This window comes from Thalassophryne amazonica, chromosome 11 (genome assembly GCF_902500255.1).
Source record: "Thalassophryne amazonica chromosome 11, fThaAma1.1, whole genome shotgun sequence".
Lineage (NCBI taxonomy): Eukaryota > Metazoa > Chordata > Actinopteri > Batrachoidiformes > Batrachoididae > Thalassophryne > Thalassophryne amazonica.
The window spans coordinates 18,310,342-18,330,846 of NC_047113.1; the positions used below are offsets into that span (position 1 = coordinate 18,310,342).

A 20,505-nucleotide genomic window follows, 5' to 3' on the forward strand; every position below is an offset into this window, starting at 1 on the left:
ACACCACACACCAGCTCCGCCACAGAGGAGCTGCATCTCTATTCCACAAAGCGCTCACAAACCTGCTTCTGTACTGTGTGAAAACATTCAGCTGGTTGAACGAAGTCAAACTAAACACTAACGTTACAAAAACTAAGCAAATGATTAAAAAAAACATAAAGAACGCCAGCAAAATGAAATACGGACAAATTGAGGTTTCGGCGGCATTTTTTCAAATTTTTCAACAGTTTAAAAATCCTAACGAAGCACCAGCTGCAGGAACGAAGTTGCACAAAGGTTAAACAATGCCAGCAAAGTCAATGAAAGTCCAGATTTCTTGTTTGTTGGGGCTTCGTTGCCCTTCGTTAAGTGTCGTGTGACAAAGCCTGTAAATCATCACTGCAGACTCTTGTAATATCACATGTAGCAGTCTTACGGAGATACCTCTCATCACCCAAAGGGGTCAATGTCGAGGTCAAAGGTCAAGGTCACAGGAAGATCAAACATTTTCATTTTGTTATTTTCTTAAATGTTTACATTTTTTTTTTTTATAAATCTGCAAAAATTTCAGCAACAAAAACAAACTTTTTTCATGTTGCCATTATGGGGTGTTGTAAGTAGAATTTTGAGAGAAAAAATGAATTTACTCCATTTTGGAATAAGGCTGTAACATAACAAATTGTGGAAAAAGTGAAGCGCTGTGAATACTTTACAAATGCACGGTATGTGGTTCTAACTTATTTTATTACAAATTTGTGATGATTTTGCGCTCTCCTTTAGTGCTTCTCTCCTTTTCTCCTTTTCCAACAGCTCACAGGTGAGCAGAGATGAGCAGGTAGTAATCCTCCATTTGATGATGATTGTTTTTGCGTTTCAAAGTGATTTCAGTTTAACCTGTTTATGCCCAGATTTTTTTTTTTTTTTTTTATAAGTGGAAAAAGTTGGATTAGTACCTTTGAGTTTATTTATTGTGAGAATAAAAACTGACAGTGAAACACTTCGGCAGCAATTGTTGCCAGTGGGGAAAAACGGGTGAATAGTATGTTCTTAACACTGAGGCCTTAACGGCCTGCAAAAACATTAACTTTGTACTTGAAGCTGCGGTGGCTTATTTGTGTCATGAGACATGGCAACACTGTCTACAGGTTGAAATCTGTTATGCTCCACATTCCCTGACATATCTATGCACTCACTTTTGCACCAAATAAGTCAAATCTGCAGCAGATTTGAGCCGTTGCAGTTAATGACTTGTGTTTGTGTGAGACAAATATTAAAAATAAAATCATTTACTGTGAGAAATATTGTGCAGTATGTTGCTCTCATTGTATGAATTCACGGGGTAATTTGCATATGTGTAATTTTTTTGTCCGTGATTTCACATTTTTACTTGTGCAAATGTGTTTTACTCCATAGTTACTACAGCAACTGAGCAAACTGTGAATCCATGATTTAAAAAAAAAAATGTGTGATGCATAGTGCAGGATTTTGTGCACATGTAATTAAGATTTTGATAAGGTGTGACTTCTGCGTTGTCTTGTGGGATAGAAAAAACAAACATCTCTGATTTAATTTTAGTGATCCACATGTGTGACTTCTTTTACAACCACAAATGCAGGTGCTCAGGTGTTTTATACCAAATATACCTTCATAGACACTTGCCAAACTTGGTTCATATGTGGTTGAATATAGAACCTTGAATCACCCTTAAAGAGGAAACATCAAGGTCATGAAGGGAAAATTTCAAAATTTTGACCAGGTCAGTCAAATTCCATAAATGCCAATCACTGGGCCCAAGTTCATGTGTGTCTGCCTGTCTGTTGGCCTGCTCCTTCTCTCAGGTCCTTCTGGAGATTTCTACCAAACTTACTATGTACATAAAGGTTGTATTTAAGAACTTATATTGGCAATGGTCAAGGAATTTAATTTTAAACCTGATTTTGACCACTTACGTGAATTTCAGAATTGCCCTCGTCAGCCACAGGTCAATCATTTGAATGAAGGTCAAGGTCATAGGGGTCAAATTGCCATATCACCTTACATTCTGCCTGCTGAAGGAATGACTGCATTGTTTTATTTAATGTACAACCCCAGTGAACTGACGGCTGATCGTAAAGGTAAAATTCCTTTACAACTGAGAAAGTAAATATGCAAATATTTGTATTAGCAATATTTATGGCCACAGAGAAAAAATAAAACCACCAGAAAAATAAATAAATAATGTACAAAACAGGAGCCACATCTGTTTCTCAGTGATTAGATGGGTCAGGTGGTTGCAGTGAATCTAGTATTCACTTCCCTGTCATGAAAGCAGAAGAGGGTTTTTGTGATGAGAGCACTTTCAGGAGGGGCAGACATGTCACTTGTGTTAAGCGGGTACCTTGCCATTTACATTTTTATGTTGTTGACACAATGTGCGATGACTTGGTAACACTGTTATATCCCCCAAAGTCAAAGTAGGAACTCACTGGTTTGCAGTTAGTTCTTGATTAACACTGACACTCACAATGTGACTTTATTTTCAATACTACTGAGAGCAGGGTAGTTTTGGAGGACATTGTTATGCAAATACTACAGACAAAGGCCTCTGGTTGGGTTTGAACCTATGATCTTCTGTGTGAGGTAACTCCATAACCACTAAAAACTCCCAGCATGTGTCACAGCACCTGCTTTCTCCTCATTTCTAAATCAACAGAGTTTTATTAATCATGGAAAGTTAAAGTACAATTGCAAAGTTAATCCACTCAGAAATAACTCCAACACTATACAAATGTAACATAGTGTTAACGTAATACTTTGGGAAATGGAGCCAACTCTAAATACTGTGTGACTGAGATTTTACACTCCAGTTTTTGCTGTACAAACCAATGCATTTGGATCTTTGTTAATCTGGACATTTGTTTGCCATGTTAACGGACGTAACCAGAGAAAATTTAGCAAAAAGTAGTATACTTAAAGTTAATTTTATTAAGTATGCATCAGTGTAAGTATAGCAAGTATACTATAGACCGTGTTACTGTTACTATACTAGAAAGTACACATTTAATACTTTTTCGGACTAAATTGGAACATTCAAGTTTATAAAAGTATACTTTAAAGTTGTTTTAAGTTTGCAAAATTACACTTTAAAGTATACAACAAGTACACTCATCTATATATGATCATTGTACTTGGTATATCCCTCTTGTATGCTTAAAGTATACCACACGTACACTTATCAGTGTATTTGATATAGCCCTCTCCTATGCTTAAAGTATACCACAAGTGCACTTATCGATATACTGCCATTGTACTAGTTGTATACTTTGAGTCCCTATTTTTAGTTTATTATCGTATACTTAAAGTATACTGTTATACACATTGGTTATTTCACTATTTTACTTTTTATACTTTAATTTTGCTTGGCATATTACAGTACTTGTTGCTTACTATTTATATACTGAAAATATACTCCTTAAAGTATTCTTAAATGACAAGACAGAATGTGAAACAGTTTGATATATTTTCAAACATTTCAAAACAAAGACCTATGAAATCAAGTCCTTCCTTTGTGGAGAAAATTAAAGGAAAAAGTGCATGTAAAATGTAAATATTAATGGCTCTCTCCAAGATCAAGTCCTTATTTGTAAAAATGTAAACATAGTGTCTTCAACTGAGAACTAAGTCCTTCCTTTTCAAAAAAGGTAAAAGAAAAGTGCGAACCAAAAATAAATAACTACATAGAAAAAAAAATCTGTATTTTATGACTTCTTTTCAGTTACTTAAGTCAATGGCTTGACTTAGTATATCTTGCTCCAAGTGCATAATAAGTGTTAGTACCTTGTGGCAGAAAGATGTAAAAAAGTATACTAATGTATAAGTTTTGTATTAAAGTATAAGTGTAAGTCTTAATATTAGTGTACTTAGACGTAGACTTTTGTTTATACTTCTCAGTATAAGCTAAGTATCCTTCACTATACTATTCTTAAGTATATAAAATATAGTTTATAAAAAGTCACCTACAGGTATATTATACAACCCCTGGCAAAAATTATGGAATCACTGGCCTCGGATGATGTTCATTCAGTTGTTTAATTTTGTAGAAAAAAAGCAGATCACAGACATGACACAAAACTAAAGTCATTTCAAATGGCAACTTTCTGGCTTTAAGAAACACTATAGAAATACAAGAAAAAAAGATTGTGACAGTCAGTAACGGTTACTTTTTTAAACCAAGCAGAGGAAAAAAATATGAATCACTCAATTCTGAGGAATAAATTATGGAATCACCCTGTAAATTTCATCCCCCAAACTAACACCTGCATCAAATCAGATCTGCTCGTTGACATTGACCTATGCCATGACATTGACCGTGTCTTTTTGCAAGGAATGTTTTCACAGTTTTTGCTCTATGGCAAGATGCATTATCATCTTGAAAAATGATTTAATCATCCCCAAACATCCTTTCAATTGTCCAAAATATCACGTAAAAGTTGTGCATTTATTGATTATGTAATGACAGCCATCTCCCCAGTGCCTTTACCTGACATGCAGCCCCATACCATCAATGACTGTGGAAATTTACATGTTCTCTTCAGGCAGTCATCTTTATAAATCTCACTGGAACGGCACCAAACAAAAGTTCCAGCATCATCACCTTGCCCAATGCAGATTCGAGATTCATCACTGAATATGACTTTCATCCAGTCATCCACAGTCCACGATTGCTTTTCCTTAGCCCATTGTAACCTTGTTTTTTTTCTGTTTAGGTGTTAATGATGGCTTTTGTTTAGCTTTTCTGTATGTAAATCCCATTTCCTTTAGGCGGTTTCTTACAGTTCGGTCACAGACGTTGACTCCAGTTTCCTCCCATTCGTTCCTCATTTGTTTTGTTGTGCATTTTTCAATTTTTGAGACATACTGCTTTAGGTTTTCTGTCTTGACGCTTTGATGTCTTCCTTGGTCTACCAGTATGTTTGCCTTTAACAACCTTCCCATGTTGTTTGTATTTGGTCCAGAGTTTAGACACAGCTGACTGTGAACAACCAACGTCTTCTGCAACATTGCGTGATGATTTACCCTCTTTAAGAGTTTGATAATCCTCTCCTTTGTTTCAATTGACATCTCTCGTGTTGGAGCCATGATTCATGTCAGTCCACTTGGTGCAACAGCTCTCCAAGGTGTGTTCACTCCTTTTTAGATGCAGACTAATGAGCAGATCTGATATGATGCAGGTGTTAGTTTTGGGGATGAAAATATACAGGGTGATTCCATAATTTTTTCCTCAGAATTGAGTGATTCCATTTTTTTTCTCTCTGCTTGGTCTAAAAAAGTAACCGTTACTGACTGCCACAATCTTTTTTTTCTTGATTTCTTATAGTGTTTCTTAAAGCCAGAAAGTTGCCATTTGAAATGACTTTAGTTTTGTGTCATGTCTGTGATCTGCATTTTTTCTACAAAATTAAACAACTGAATGAACATCCTCCGAGGCCGGTGATTCCATAATTTTTGCCAGGGGTTGTAATTTTTGTAAAAAATAAGTATACTCATAGTACACTTGAATAAACTTTTTTGCTAAGGGAGGATGAGCAGGAACTGCAGGCAGAGGAGGTTTATCATAATGTGCAGGAATCATGTTCGGAGGGCTCCATCAAACAGATGATGAACTGACACACAAGGAAATTAAGGCATAACCAAAGAGGCAGAAGACACGAGGGCTGAACTCCAAAAAGCCCTTTTAGTTTAAGAAGGTTCCCCTCTGCATGAAATGACCTGTATCCAAACAGCAGCCCTGATAAGAACTGTTTGAATTCACTAAAAAGGAAAGATGCTTCAGTGCTTCCTCTCAAATCTCCTTTAGCAGGGTGTGCGTGGCCATCCTTTACGGAAGGAAAAGAGATTACGAAGTCCCGCAGGATGCACTGTGTTTGTGAACTTTTTTTAAATAGGAATTTTATTTGAAAATCTTTGAATGCATCACAAAACAACAACCAATAAAAATCAAGAGTTATCCATTTTAACCTGAGCTCCCCTCCCCCCCCCCAAGTCCTTGCAAATGTTTGCACACACACACACACACACACACACACACACACACACACCGTACTACTCTTCCTACTTTTTTCCTTGGTTCATCAAAATAAAATAAATAAAAGCTCACTCATCTTTTTAATGAATTGTAATTATCCAGTGAGTTATTATGACTCACTCCCCATATTAGTAACAAAAAAAAGTCTTAAAGTAACAACACCAATAATACCAAACTGCAAAAAAATTCTAGCAGTTCTGCAGGTACACATACGAACCAATTACCACAAGACAAAAACAAAGAAACAATAAAAACACAAAAATATCACAAGCAAATTAATACTGAATGGTTGACTGAGAGAGGAAATTAATTTAGGTGTTTATTTCAGGGGTTAGGCAGCACATTGGCTTAGTGGTTAGCACTGTTGCCTCATAGCCAAAAGGTTGTGGGATTGATTCCCACATGGGACTGTTCTGTGTGGGGTTTGCATGTTCTCCCTGTGTTTTTGTGGGTTCCCCCCGAGTGCTCCAGCTTCCTCCCACATGCAAAGTTAGGTTTGGTACAGGTGAGGTGGATTGGAAACTTTAAATTGTCCATAGGTGTGCGTGTGGGTGTGGTTGTGTTTGTCTGTCTATATGTGGCGTCCTGTCCAAGGCTTCCCCTGCCTCACGCCCTATGACTGCTGGGATAGGCTCCAGCCCCCATGTGGAGAACTGGCGTAAGCGGGTATAGAGAATGTACGTATTTCGGGAATTATTCCATTTAGTTGCTTTGTTAGATTTTATATGTTTTAGTTGGGGAAAGAATCAACCAACCACAAAGTTATTAAACCTGAAGAACAAAATCACAACCAAGCAACATGTCAGGAACTGAAGCTACTTTGTTACTACTACTTAGGTTTATTTATTTATGTATTTATTTTGACACACACAGACACACGCACACATTCAGAGTTGATAAACTTGACGCAGCAGAGTAAAAAATTATTTTCTAACATTAAATTTGAGACTTTAAGTTTGTTCATACGAATAGAAATTGAAACTTAAAGTCCCAATTTTGATTTTGTACTTTCAAAAATACAATGTATTTAAAAACAAACAAACAGAAAACCTCAATGCAGCGTCTCAATGCAATGTCTCTTTATTGCAACTAGATGGAGCTGTTTCACTAAGAACAGTGTTACAACGACTCTGCTCTGGAGGTCACCAGTAACCTGAAGAGGGCACGGGGTCATAGTTGAAGCACAAAAGTGAAAATTTAAATAAATAAATAAATAAATAATAACAATAATAACCAGTGGCTTGTGAGGGTTAACGCACTGACTTTCTCTTTAACTTAGTTACCACACAGGCCTAATTTTTTTTTCTCAAAACAACAGCTTAATCTGCTGCAAAACGTTAAAATGTGCGTTTGTCTCCTTTCCTGCCGTCCGAGGAGCATATTGCCAGACATAAGGCTCGTTCTCATAAACATATGCGTGTTTTTTTTCCCTCTTTCTTTTACAGCGAGTCATTTTTATGAGTCTTCAATTCAATCGGGCCATTATTATCATCAGAACAACCTTTTGATTTACGACAACATCTGGTGGCTGCGCGCACAGCAACTTTCTGATCATTTACTTCAAAATGTCTAATAGAGGTTTATTTTATTTTATATTTTTTAATGCGGTGAGAATGTTTAATCGCGTGGCCATATGCGTGCACTTGAACAGAAGTGGTGCGCGCGCGTGCCTGCGCGTAATTGCCGTCGATGATGTTGTGCCCAGCCGTGCGCGCTGAGGTGCCACGGAGTTTGTAAATCGCATGCATTAACATGGTTGTGATCACAAGGGCCCCGAGTGACATCTCTGCTTTAGGTCGGTGGGACACTGATATTTGCGCTAAGAGTGCGTGTCGGGATATAAATATAATCCACTCCAGGGGCCCCGGCTGTGCGCGCCGGTCCGCATGCCGACCGAGGCAGACAGATCGCGGCCACAATCAAACAAACGTGCTGAAGGATCGCTTGGAGCGTGTGCGAGCGCGCTACACACATTTTGTTTCACGTTTTATTTATCAGCCGGCGCTCACATTTCTTCTCCCACAGCAGGAGACATAAATAAACAGCTATAGACAATGATGAGATGATTGCAGGGGTTTTAGTGTCCAACCTTGACCGTTTATGACATTTATCAGGCTCTGCAGCTGCAGGCTCGCGCACACCAGGATGATGACACGAGTGGCAAATCACTCTGAAAAATCACCAGCAAATAAATAAACACGTTTTCTAACTTGCTTTTATCGTGGCCCGGTTGGTTTAACCCTGATCCGCGCGTCTTTACGCGTTTTTGTAAACAGCACCCCTGCGTCAAACTGCCACTTTTAAACCACTTTTGATAAAATCTTAATTTTTAAAGATTTATTTCATGATAAAAACTCATTTGATTACCGTCAGCCAAATAGTATTTATTGAGCAGATGGCCTGCAGACAATTCAATTTGACAATTTGGACTCTAGAACGCAGATGAGGAGAGCCGCAACATTCTGATAATGTTCATTCATGCATCTGTCAGTGTGCATTTTGCACAACACGCTCCTGTGAGCAACCGTGCAAATTTTGCACAATTTTGGCGTGTCGTTTTTCAGCATTTCCTTGTTGTTTTTGTTTTTGTTTTTTTTGTTGTTGTTGTTTTAACTCAGCTGCAGAGTAATCCTCATGTTTATGTTGGATTTGGCGCAAGGCTTGCAAGATTTATGCGACACATCTCATCAAATCTCATTTCAAAGCGTCGTGGGCTGCGACAGAAATGTTCGCGTGGTTGCTGCCAGACTTTTAAAACTTTCTTAATCTCATAATCAGCTCGATGTGATACTCTGAAGGAACACTTGCACTGCGCGCAGCTGATGGAGCTCATGTGAGAAACTTCCTCTCAAAGATGGAATAAAGTTTGATTTATTGATTTACAGTTAAACTCCCAATTTCTTCATATGATTAATTCATCTGATGAAGAATAGACAGTGGTGAGCAACAATACACGTCAAGCTATTTGCGGCACTGGAGCGTATTTTGCGCCAGATGCGCCAGACACATCAGTCCTGATTTACAGCTTGTGCCGCTTTTTCTCCTGGGGGGTGGAGGAAAGATTCAAAACGCCCGGGAAGGTTACTGACGTTTGGTGAAACTGTCCAAGCACATGCACAAAAAAAATAAAAATAAAAAAAATGCACACGCGCCGGCGCACACACTGGTGCCCGCGGGGCGGGACGCTGCTTGAGGACGAGGCGGGGACAAAGCAGAGAGGCGCGCTGGTCGGGTTGGTGGACAGCAGATTGTCCGCGTTATTAAGTGGGTTTGGGGGCGTTTCTTGTCGCCTCGCAGGACACGCCCTCCTCACCTAGTAGTTCTCCCCTGTTCAGCATCCTAGAGCTGGTCCAAAGTGATTCCTCTGGGAAGATCGGAGCGTGAATCACCGGAGCAGGAGTCGCTGTTAATTGCGCGTAATCTTCCAGTGCGCGCGGAGGAGGAAGACTTTTTTTGTAAACAGAGCCACGGCGGAGGAAGCTGTTTCATCTCGTTGCCTTTCTCGACTGTGGGACTGTTTGCTGAGAGACAACACCTCACATTTTACGCGTGCGTTCGTCAGCCGCACTTTGATCCAGCGGAATGTCTCCGTCTCATGCGGCGCTTCTGCTCTTTCATCGTCGCTCCTCTCCGCTGACACGACGCGCGGCGCTCACCCTGGATGCTGACAGCTCCACTCTCCTTCCACACGTCGCGTCCTTTTGTTTACTTTGAGAAACACGCGCGCAACTAAACGCCAAGTGAAAGAGACCACGGCACTTTGCTCCAGTGACAGCGCGATCAAACAGACGCAAAAGAGACACAGAGAGAGAGACAGAGAGAGAGAGAGGAGGGGGGACAGACAGGGGAGGAAAAACGGAGGGAGCCGAGGAGTGAGAGGAGAGAGAGAGAAAGATAACGACAGCGTGAAGGTGCGTTTTGATGTTTGGCATCCACGACAGCATCCACAGGAGTGGGAGTAGTATGAAAGAGGAGCCCATGGTGGCCGGGATGAACGCGGTTCGGACATGGATGCAGGGCGCCGGAGTGCTGGACGCCAACACAGCCGCCCAGAGGTGAGCCTGAGGCGGCCTCGGCGCTGCGCACACGCCGGGGCGCGGGGACGTGGAGCATTGTGCGTGTGTGTGTGTGTGTGTGTGTGTGTGTGTGTGTGTGTGTGTGTGTGTGTGTGTGTGTGTGTGTGTGTGTGTGTGTGTGTGTGTGTGTGTGTGTGTGTGTGTGTGGAGAGAGGTTTAACATTTTTTTAATGTAAAGTGCGGCAACGGAAATCTTTAACTTCTCAACTCTTTTTTGTTTGTTTGTTTGTTTGTTTCATTTCTCCTTAGCAGCTGATTCTATTTTGATTATTTTACATTTTAAATAAATGTAATTCAATCCTAATTTTTAAAGTTAAAAGTAGAAGTTAAAAGTAGAACATTGTTTAATTAAACGCTTCCTTTTATGACAGCAGATTGTTCAAAGTTAATTCGAGTGTGTAAACACGTTTCAGTTTAAAATAATTTAACTGAATTGTTTTATAATTGTTAAACGGATTTTTTTTTTTAATCTACTAAATTGTGTTGCATATTTTAAAATGGGAAGTGACTTCTAGTTACTTCTGTTTGGAACATCTCGAAACTAAATTTAACTTTTTGTTTTGTTTTGTTTTGTTTGTTTGTTTTTTTCGTTTTTTGATATGAGATGATTGTTTTGTTGTTGTTTTTTATTTTGTTTTTAACGGCGTTTCGTTGCGCACGGTGTTGTTCTGTGCTTGTGTCCGCAGCGGAGTGGGGCTCGCTCGGGCGCACTTCGAGAAACAGCCGCCCTCCAACCTGCGCAAGTCCAACTTCTTCCACTTCGTGCTGGCTCTGTACGACAGACAGGGTCAGCCCGTGGAAATAGAAAGAACCACCTTCGTGGATTTCGTGGAAAAGGAAAAGGTGAGTTTGCACCGTTCGAAAATGTTTCTTGTTTGCCGGTAAACATTCAAATTGGACGGATTAAGTGACGCAAAGTGAACCTGGCCTTTATAGCGGCAGATCTCTGTTTACGCACCATTGCTGTGACATTTAAACGTGCATTTTTTTTTCTACATTAATTCAGCATATTTTTAATATTCGTATATTCAGTTTAAAAAGTGCTGCTAAACTTTTGTTTACGGTGCGAGGTGAGTTTTTTTTTATCATCACGCTTATTACGATTGTTATTTACTTTTACACAAATTTCAACATTATTATTTGATGGCACGAAAAAGTGTCAAATAATTGTCACATTTCTATTACATGTGGGCGATGTATTTTTAAACGTGTTTTATTCCACAGCATTTTTTTTTTAATCTCATTGAATTGTTCGAATAATTCCACAGCTGGTCAACATTATTAAATCACCATTTTATGACATCATACACTGGGATTATTTCAAAATATAATAAATACGACTAATAGTGATTCCTGAACGAATTGCAAACAATTTATGACAAAGTTGTGCAGAGGCCTAAGTTTTGCAAACTTTTAAAATATCAAGCACAAGGTGGGTAAACATTTGGTGAAATATCTCAAAGAAAAGTTGCTAAAATTGAGCACAACACCTTTATAAAAAAAAAAAAAATCTGTCTTGTGAAGTGAGTTTGAGCGCAGCCTCATGTCAAATTAATTATTAATTAATCAGAACACAAAGAAGTTAAATAAATAAATAATCATATCTGACTGGGACTTTGGTTTTTCATTTATTTAGGAAACAACGGGAGAAAAGACCAACAATGGGATCCATTATAGACTTCAACTCCTCTACAGCAACGGTGAGTTTGGCTTATACGTATATTGTTTTTTTTAAAATTATGTTTAAACGAGTAACAGCATGCCAAACTTCTTACAAAAAAAAACTGATTTATGAGGTTATTCTTATTTGTTGAAATGGTGCGCATTTAAACGTAAAATTATTATTATTATTATTATTATTATTATTATTATTATTATTATTATTATTATTATTATTGGAAGTATCAAAAAATTATCATTTTTGAGTGTTCGATTTTGGTCTTGGATTATCTATTAAATAACGTTCATGCTCAAAATTTTTTAATAAGATTTTTAAATAAAGTTTTTAATAAAAGTTTGTAAAATCAATTTGGGAACAGAACATTAAGAAAAAATTCCAATTCATATCGAACTGACAAAAATCAGAGGGTTAAAAAGTGAAATGTTCTTAGGAATAATATCATTCAAAGTGTGGAAAACTCTCCCTCGAAAGTCATATAAACCTTCCAAATATGACCGTCCCACCTCTCTCTCTCTCTCTCTCTCTCTCTCTCTCTCTCTCTCTCTCCTCTCTCTCTCTCTCTCTCTCTCTCTCTCCCTCTCTCTCTCCTCTCTCCTCTCTCTCTCTCTCTCTCCTCTCTCTCTCTCTCCTCTGATGTAGGAATCAGAACAGAGCAGGACTTGTATGTGCGTCTCATCGACTCTATGACTAAACAGGTGAGAGGTTTTTTGTTGTTTTTTTGCATAAAGACTCGCAGATCACAAATCAAACGTCAGTTCGGTGCAGGTCCGAACGTCACACCCCCCCGCTTCATGGCTGCGTCTGCGCGCGCCTCGGTCTTGATGAACGACCTGTCTTACCTGTGGAATACATTTACAGAGGCCCAGAAAAGCAGAGGACGCGTGTCCTCACCGCGGCCCGCAGACCCGGGCTGGGTGTCTGTGCGCGCCGGCGTGTTTGTGCACGTGTTGGAGAGAGACAGTGATGCATGCCAGCTCCCTCTTTGAGGACCTTGACCCTCATTTCCTCAATGTGAAACTGAACAAACTCACACGGTGCGCGCGTTTGTGTGTGCGGGCAATCACACAGCGAAATACGTGGGTTGGTGCACAGTGGGAATTGTCTGTGAGGGTGAATTAGGTAACGAAGTAAGAAAAAAAAAAAAGTCAACCTCATGAATGCTGTTTTGATATCAGCTCTTTTGTTTTGCCAGTTGTGCCTCTGGTGCCATTAGGCTTCCAGAGTTTGCCTTCAAATAAAAAGAGCAGTGTGTGTGTGTGTGTGTGTGTGTGTGTGTGTGTGTGTGTGTGTGTGTGTGTGTGTCTGATCATAGCCCTGGAGAACATGTTGAGTGGGGTTGGAGGGGTAACCAGACTAGATTTTTGGACGCGCTGTATAGACCAGATGGTGCTCTGTGCAGTCTGGCAGTCCAACTGCTCACTGTACACCACATATAAACATACGTGCACGCACTAACACATATGCACACACGTGAACACGGTGTGCACACACGCTTTTTGCTCTTACTGTCTTTCAGAACAGAATGCTCCTACGAGGACCGTTATTCCCACGATGCACACGTTTGCCAGACAGACAACACTATACTCCCAAATGAAAGACAGACACGCACACTGCTCTGGTTTTTATTTGCCCCTGCATCTTTTCTGACCCCCCAGAGCATAATTTCAAATTACTTCTTGGTACTCATTTTTTTCTTTCTGTCTTCTCCAGGCAATTGTCTACGAGGGTCAAGATAAAAACCCAGAGATGTGCCGTGTCCTGTTAACCCACGAGATTATGTGCAGGTAAGAAATCAGATACCCACCATGCAACTGTCCTTTACTGCAGGGGTCCTCAACTGCGCTCAAATCCTGGGAAGTTCCTAAGTGCATAAAGCTGAAGTTTTTGCAGATGTGATCACTTAAAGAGCACTTGGGTGCAGAGCCCAAAACATGCACCCTTTAGGGCTGAACATCCTGAAACAACTCTTTCAGCAGTTGTTTAACCCACATAAGTGTTTGAGTGCCACAGCCAATTTGAACCAAAAGTCATCCTCTCACAAACCGAGCTGTAGAAGTTAAAATTCAGAAGTTACACAACAGAACAATGGGGCAATTCTACAGCAACAGAATTACAATGGCCAGAAAATGTGGCCATATTTTAGCTTATGATTTAAAAATTTGGTCTGATTGTAATTCCATTACCAAAGAATTACCCAATATTAGGAATAAAAGGTCTGCATGCCGCATCTGTTTTTTTGGGGGGGTCCTCAAACCACCGTTTGATGATCCCTGCTTTAAAGATGAATGATTTTGGTTTTTTTTTTTAATGTTGGGTTGTCTGTGAGTGCAAAGCGGGGCAAAGCCACAGAGAGCTCTGTCAAATTACAATCGGAATCTTAGCATTTTCTTTAAAGTGGGTTGGCGAGATTGGCCCTGGCCTATTTCTGTTGGTAGCAAGTGTGTGTCTGTGTACATACATGCGTGTAAGTGAGTGTGTGTCTGTCCCTCTCATGTTCAGCTAATTAGGACAAGGAAAAGCTCATTACTCAAAGCCATCCTCCTTCATCGGTGTAATACATGCAGTGTGCCGCGTCCTGACAGTGAGCTATGTGCAGACTCCAGTTACACATAAAATACAGACACGCACATTCTCAAATGGACCGTTCACAATCGATACCGATGCTACGCAGCAATGTAAATGCCCCCCCCCCCCGGTGAAGCAGCCGCTGTGCAAACACACGGACAGGAGAAAGCCGGAAAACACGGCTAGCGGCAAAGTCTGGCCACTTCCTGGTTATCACACGAGGCAATTTAGACTGCTTGTTTTCATACGCGGCAGGAAACAGTTCAGATCAGAAATCTGATCCGGCTCTCCAAGCCTCCTGTCCTAGGGGACTCGAGAAAGTAGCAGGGGGGGAGGGCACGAGGGGTCACTCGGTTTTTCCTCTCTCTCTCTCTCTCTCTCTCTCTTTTATGTCATCTTGCACTCACATTTGTGCACAGGTAGGCATGCATAAACATCGTCGAGCAGACAGAAGAAAAGGTAGACACTTTTTGGGGGGTGGGGGGGGAGCTTGCACAACACACTGTTATTTCTTGCTGCAGTTAAGTGATTCAGAAAGGACTTGTCACATCAGTATGCAACCCCCTTCTACCCAGCATGCACTACTCCTCAGGTCCAGTGGGACCACTCTGTGACCCACTTCTGAGAGAGAGAATGAGCGAGTGAGAAAGAGAGAGGCGGCGATGGAGGGAGGGGACGAGCACTGAGGAAAAATAAGAGAACAGAAGATGTCTGCCTGTGTGATGTCTGACAGAAATGGAGCTAACCTGAGCCCCGGAGGCTAATTTGAGTTTGTATCCAGATTGAGTTGAGCTCTCACGCCTTTTGCTCCTCTCTCCAAAGTTTGCCGAAAATCACCCTGCTGATGCGGAAACACCCCGTCTTACCGCTATAAGCTTTACAAAAATCCAGACAGGCAACTCTGAGAAAGTCTCACGCCCCTTATGCACCTTTTTCTGCCAGTTCAGTGTGAAGAACATAGGCCCAAAATCACAGGAACACCTCAGCAGGCTTTATGCATGACACAACTTTTGAATATAGATGTATATCTATTAACAGGTTGAAAAAGTTGGAGCGAAGCAGCAGCTTCTAGCTTTAACAAATGTGTGGTTTTCCTTTCTGTTTGCTGAATGACTAATTTTTCTTTGTCTCTGCTCCACCCCGTCGCTTCCCGCCAGCCGGTGTTGTGATAAGAAGAGTTGTGGCAACAGGAATGAGACCCCGTCAGACCCCGTCATCATCGACAGGTAAGCTTTGCCTTTTGACCTCAGCCTTCGCGATGCTTCGCTGCCACTGTTGGCGTGCTGTGTAAATGGTGAATGTATGGTGCTGACTGGATTTGTTGAGTTCATACACCCATGCCCACGTTGCCATCTCCGACAAAGTTGTTCAATTTTATTCTATATTTCATATTTGCAGAGATATTTGCATTTGCTTGCTGGCCTCTACTGGTGGTTGGCTCTCACTGCGGTATTGTATCACTTCCTGTTCTGGCGCACAGCGGTGTTTTGCTGTATCTGTTAGCTGTTTAATCTGCACAGTTAGATTGATCTAGTTAACTAGATAACGATTTGTTTCACAGTGTAATCTTCACGTGCCTTAACTAAAGCACTCCCTCTGCTGAATCACCTCTAAATTATTTACACATTATTCACTTTGAGTGTTTTTAGGAATCCGCTAGCTTAGCGCAGCTACTAGCTCTTAGCCGGTTTAGCATGGCGGCTTCTCCTGTCTCTCCCGCACTTTTCTGCTCTGGGTGTGAAATGTTTAGTTATTCCTCAGCCTCCTTTAGCAGTAATGGTACTTGTAATAAGTGTAGCTTATTCATAGCTTTGGAGGCCAGGCTGGGCGAAATGGAGACTCGGCTCCGCACCGTGGAAAATTCTACAGCTAGCCAGGCCCCTGTAGTCGGTGCGGACCAAGGTAGCTTAGCCGCCGTTAGTTTCCCTCTGGCAGATCCCGAGCAGCCGGGAAAGCAGGCCGACTGGGTGACTGTGAGGAGGAAGCGTAGTTATAAACAGAAGCCCCGTGTACACCGCCAACCCGTTCACATTTCTAACCATTTTCCCCACTGGACGACCCACCCGCCGAGGATCAAACTCTGGTTATTGGCGACTCTGTTTTGAGAAATGTGAAGTTAGAGACACCAGCAACCATAGTCAACTGTCTTCCGGGGGCCAGAGCAGGCGACATTGAAGGAAATTTGAAACTGCTGGCTAAGGCTAAGCGTAAATTTGGTAAGATTGTAATTCACGTCGGCAGTAATGACACCAATCGGCCAATCGGAGGTCACTAAAATTAACATTGAATTGGTGTGTAACTTTGCAAAAACAATGTCGGACTCTGTAGTTTTCTCTGGGCCCCTCCCAATCGGACTGGGAGTGACATGTTTAGCCGCATGTTCTCCTTGAATTGCTGGCTGTCTGAGAGGTGTCCAAAAAATGAGGTGGGCTTCATAGATAATTGGCAAAGTTTCTGGGGAAAACCTGGTCTTGTTAGGAGAGACGGCATCCATCCCACTTTGGATGGAGCAGCTCTCATTTCTAGAAATCTGGCCAATTTTCTTAAATCCTCCAAACCGTGACTATCCAGGGTTGGGACCAGGAAGCAGAGTTGTAGTCTTACACACCTCTGCAGCTTCTCTCCCCCTGCTATCCCCTCATTACCCCATCCCCGTAGAGACGGTGCCTGCTCCCAGACCACCAATAACCAGCAAAAATCTATTTAAGCATAAAAATTCAAAAAGAAAAAATAATATAGCACCTTCAACTGCACCACAGACTAAAACAGTTAAATGTGGTCTATTAAACATTAGGTCTCTCTCTTCTAAGTCCCTGTTAGTAAATGATATAATAATTGATCAACATATTGATTTATTCTGCCTTACAGAAACCTGGTTACAGCAGGATGAATATGTTAGTATAAATGAGTCAACACCCCCGAGTCACACTAACTGCCAGAATGCTTGTAGCACGGGCCGAGGCGGAGGATTAGCAGCAATCTTCCATTCTAGCTTATTACTTAATCAAAAACCCAGACAGAGCTTTAATTCATTTGAAAGCTTGACTCTTAGTCTTGTCCATCCAAATTGGAAGTCCCAAAAACCAGTTTTATTTGTTATTATCTATCGTCTACCTGGTCGTTACTGTGAGTTTCTCTGTGAATTTTCAGACCTTTTGTCTGACTTAGTGCTTAGCTCAGATAAGATAATTATAGTGGGCGATTTTAACATCCACACAGATGCTGAGAATGACAGCCTCAACACTGCATTTAATCTATTATTAGACTCAATTGGCTTTGCTCAAAATGTAAATGAGTCCACCCACCACTTTAATCATATCTTAGATCTTGTTCTGACTTATGGTATGGAAATTGAAGACTTAACAGTATTCCCTGAAAACTCCCTTCTGTCTGATCATTTCTTAATAACATTTACATTTACTCTGATGGACTACCCAGCAGTGGGGAATAAGTTTCATTACACTAGAAGTCTTTCAGAAAGTGCTGTAACTAGGTTTAAGGATATGATTCCTTCTTTATGTTCTCTAATGCCATATACCAACACAGTGCAGAGTAGCTACCTAAACTCTGTTAAGTGAGATAGAGTATCTCGTCAATAGTTTTACATCCTCATTGAAGACAACTTTGGATGCTGTAGCTCCTCTGAAAAAGAGAGCCTGAGTGCCTGACTCCGTGGTATAACTCACAAACTCGCAGCTTAAAGCAGATAACCCGTAAGTTGGAGAGGAAATGGCGTCTCACTAATTTAGAAGATCTTCACTTAGCCTGGAAAAAGAGTCTGTTGCTCTATAAAAAAAAAGCCCTCCGTAAAGCTAGGACATCTTACTACTCATCACTAATTGAAGAAAATAAGAACAACCCCAGGTTTCTTTTCAGCACTGTAGCCAGGCTGACAAAGAGTCAGAGCTCTATTGAGCCGAGTATTCCTTTAACTTTAACTAGTAATGACTTCATGACTTTCTTTGCTAATAAAATTTTAACTGTTAGAGAAAAAATTACTCATAACCATCCCAAAGACGTATCGTTATCTTTGGCTGCTTTCAGTGATGCCGGTATTTGGTTAGACTCTTTCTCTCCAATTGTTCTGTCTGAATTATTTTCATTAGTTACTTCATCCAAACCATCAACATGTCTATTAGACCCCATTCCTACCAGGTTGCTCAAGGAAGCCCTACCATTATTTAATGCTTCGATCTTAAATATGATCAATCTATCTTTATTAGTTGGCTATGTACCACAGGCTTTTAAGGTGGCAGTAATTAAACCATTACTTAAAAAGCCATCACTTGACCCAGCTATCTTAGCTAATTATAGGCCAATCTCCAACCTTCCTTTTCTCTCAAAAATTCTTGAAAGGGTAGTTGTAAAACAGCTAACTGATCATCTGCAGAGGAATGGTCTATTTGAAGAGTTTCAGTCAGGTTGTAGAATTCATCATAGTACAGAAACAGCATTAGTGAAGGTTACAAATGATCTTCTTATGGCCTCAGACAGTGGACTCATCTGTGTGCTTGTTCTGTTAGACCTCAGTGCTGCTTTTGATACTGTTGACCATAAAATTTTATTACAGAGATTAGAGCATGCCATAGGTATTAAAGGCACTGCGCTGCAGTGGTTTGAATCATATTTATCTAATAGATTACAATTTGTTCATGTAAATGGGGAATCTTCTTCACAGACTAAGGTTAATTATGGAGTTCCACAAGGTTCTGTGCTAGGACCAATTTTATTCACTTTATACATGCTTCCCTTAGGCAGTATTATTAGACGGCATTGCTTAAATTTTCATTGTTACGCAGATGATACCCAACTTTATCTATCCATGAAGCCAGAGGACACACACCAATTAGCTAAACTGCAGGATTGTCTTACAGACATAAAGACATGGATGACCTCTAATTTCCTGCTTTTAAACTCAGATAAAACTGAAGTTATTGTACTTGGCCCCACAAATCTTAGAAACATGGTGTCTAACCAGATCCTTACTCTGGATGGCATTACCCTGACCTCTAGTAATACTGTGAGAAATCTTGGAGTGATTTTTGATCAGGATATGTCATTCAATGCGCATATTAAACAAATATGTAGGACTGCTTTTTTGCATTTATGCAATATCTCTAAAATTAGAAAGGTCTTGTCTCAGAGTGATGCTGAAAAACTAATTCATGCATTTATTTCCTCTAGGCTGGACTATTGTAATTCATTATTATCAGGTTGTCCTAAAAGTTCCCTAAAAAGCCTTCAGTTAATTCAAATGCTGCAGCTAGAGTACTGACAGGGACTAGAAGGAGAGAGCATATCTCACCCATATTGGCCTCTCTTCATTGGCTTCCTGTTAATTCTAGAATAGAATTTAAAATTCTTCTTCTTACTTACAAGGTTTTGAATAATCAGGTCCCATCTTATCTTAGGGACCTCATAGTACCATATCACCCCAATAGAGCGCTTCACTCTCAGACTGCAGGCTTACTTGTAGTTCCTAGGGTTTGTAAGAGTAGAATGGGAGGCAGAGCCTTCACCTTTCAGGCTCCTCTCCTGTGGAACCAGCTCCCAATTCAGATCAGGGAGACAGACACCCTCTCTACTTTTAAGATTAGGCTTAAAACTTTCCTTTTTGCTAAAGCTTATAGTTAGGGCTGGATCAGGTGACCCTGAACCATCCCTTAGTTATGCTGCTATAGACGTAGACTGCTGGGGGGTTCCCATGATGCACTGTTTCTTTCTCTTTTTGCTCTGTATGCACCACTCTGCATTTAATCATTAGTGATTGATCTCTGCTCCCCTCCACAGCATGTCTTTTTCCTGGTTCTCTCCCTCAGCCCCAACCAGTCCCAGCAGAAGACTGCCCCGCCCTGAGCCTGGTTCTGCTGGAGGTTTCTTCCTGTTAAAAGGGAGTTTTTCCTTCCCACTGTCGCCAAGTGCTTGCTCACAGGGGGTCGTTTTGACCGTTGGGGTTTTTCCGTAATTAATGTGTGGCCTTGCCTTACAATATAAAGCGCCTTGGGGCAACTGTTTGTTGTGATTTGGCGCTATATAAATAAAATTGATTGATTGATTGATTGATTGATATTCTCATGTTTATAATAATGGGAACGCTAAACACAAAAACCAAAGTATGTTGAAGCGTTATTAAGCTGTAT

General features: G+C 40.6%; 1 protein-coding gene across 2 annotated transcripts in view; it reads left to right on the plus strand.

Moving 5' to 3' along the window:
- The first annotated feature begins 9,275 nt into the window (after window positions 1-9,275).
- ebf1a (EBF transcription factor 1a) overlaps window positions 9,276-20,505 on the plus strand; it is a 201,895-nt gene continuing 190,665 nt past the window's right edge. For both annotated transcript variants that reach the window (XM_034181304.1, XM_034181305.1), the window contains exons 1-6: window positions 9,276-10,098; window positions 10,806-10,962; window positions 11,756-11,819; window positions 12,440-12,495; window positions 13,511-13,584; window positions 15,523-15,591. In XM_034181304.1, coding sequence (XP_034037195.1) covers window positions 9,965-10,098; window positions 10,806-10,962; window positions 11,756-11,819; window positions 12,440-12,495; window positions 13,511-13,584; window positions 15,523-15,591 — 554 coding nt within the window. In that variant the 5' untranslated portion in view covers window positions 9,276-9,964. The remainder of the gene's footprint in view (window positions 10,099-10,805; window positions 10,963-11,755; window positions 11,820-12,439; window positions 12,496-13,510; window positions 13,585-15,522; window positions 15,592-20,505) is intronic.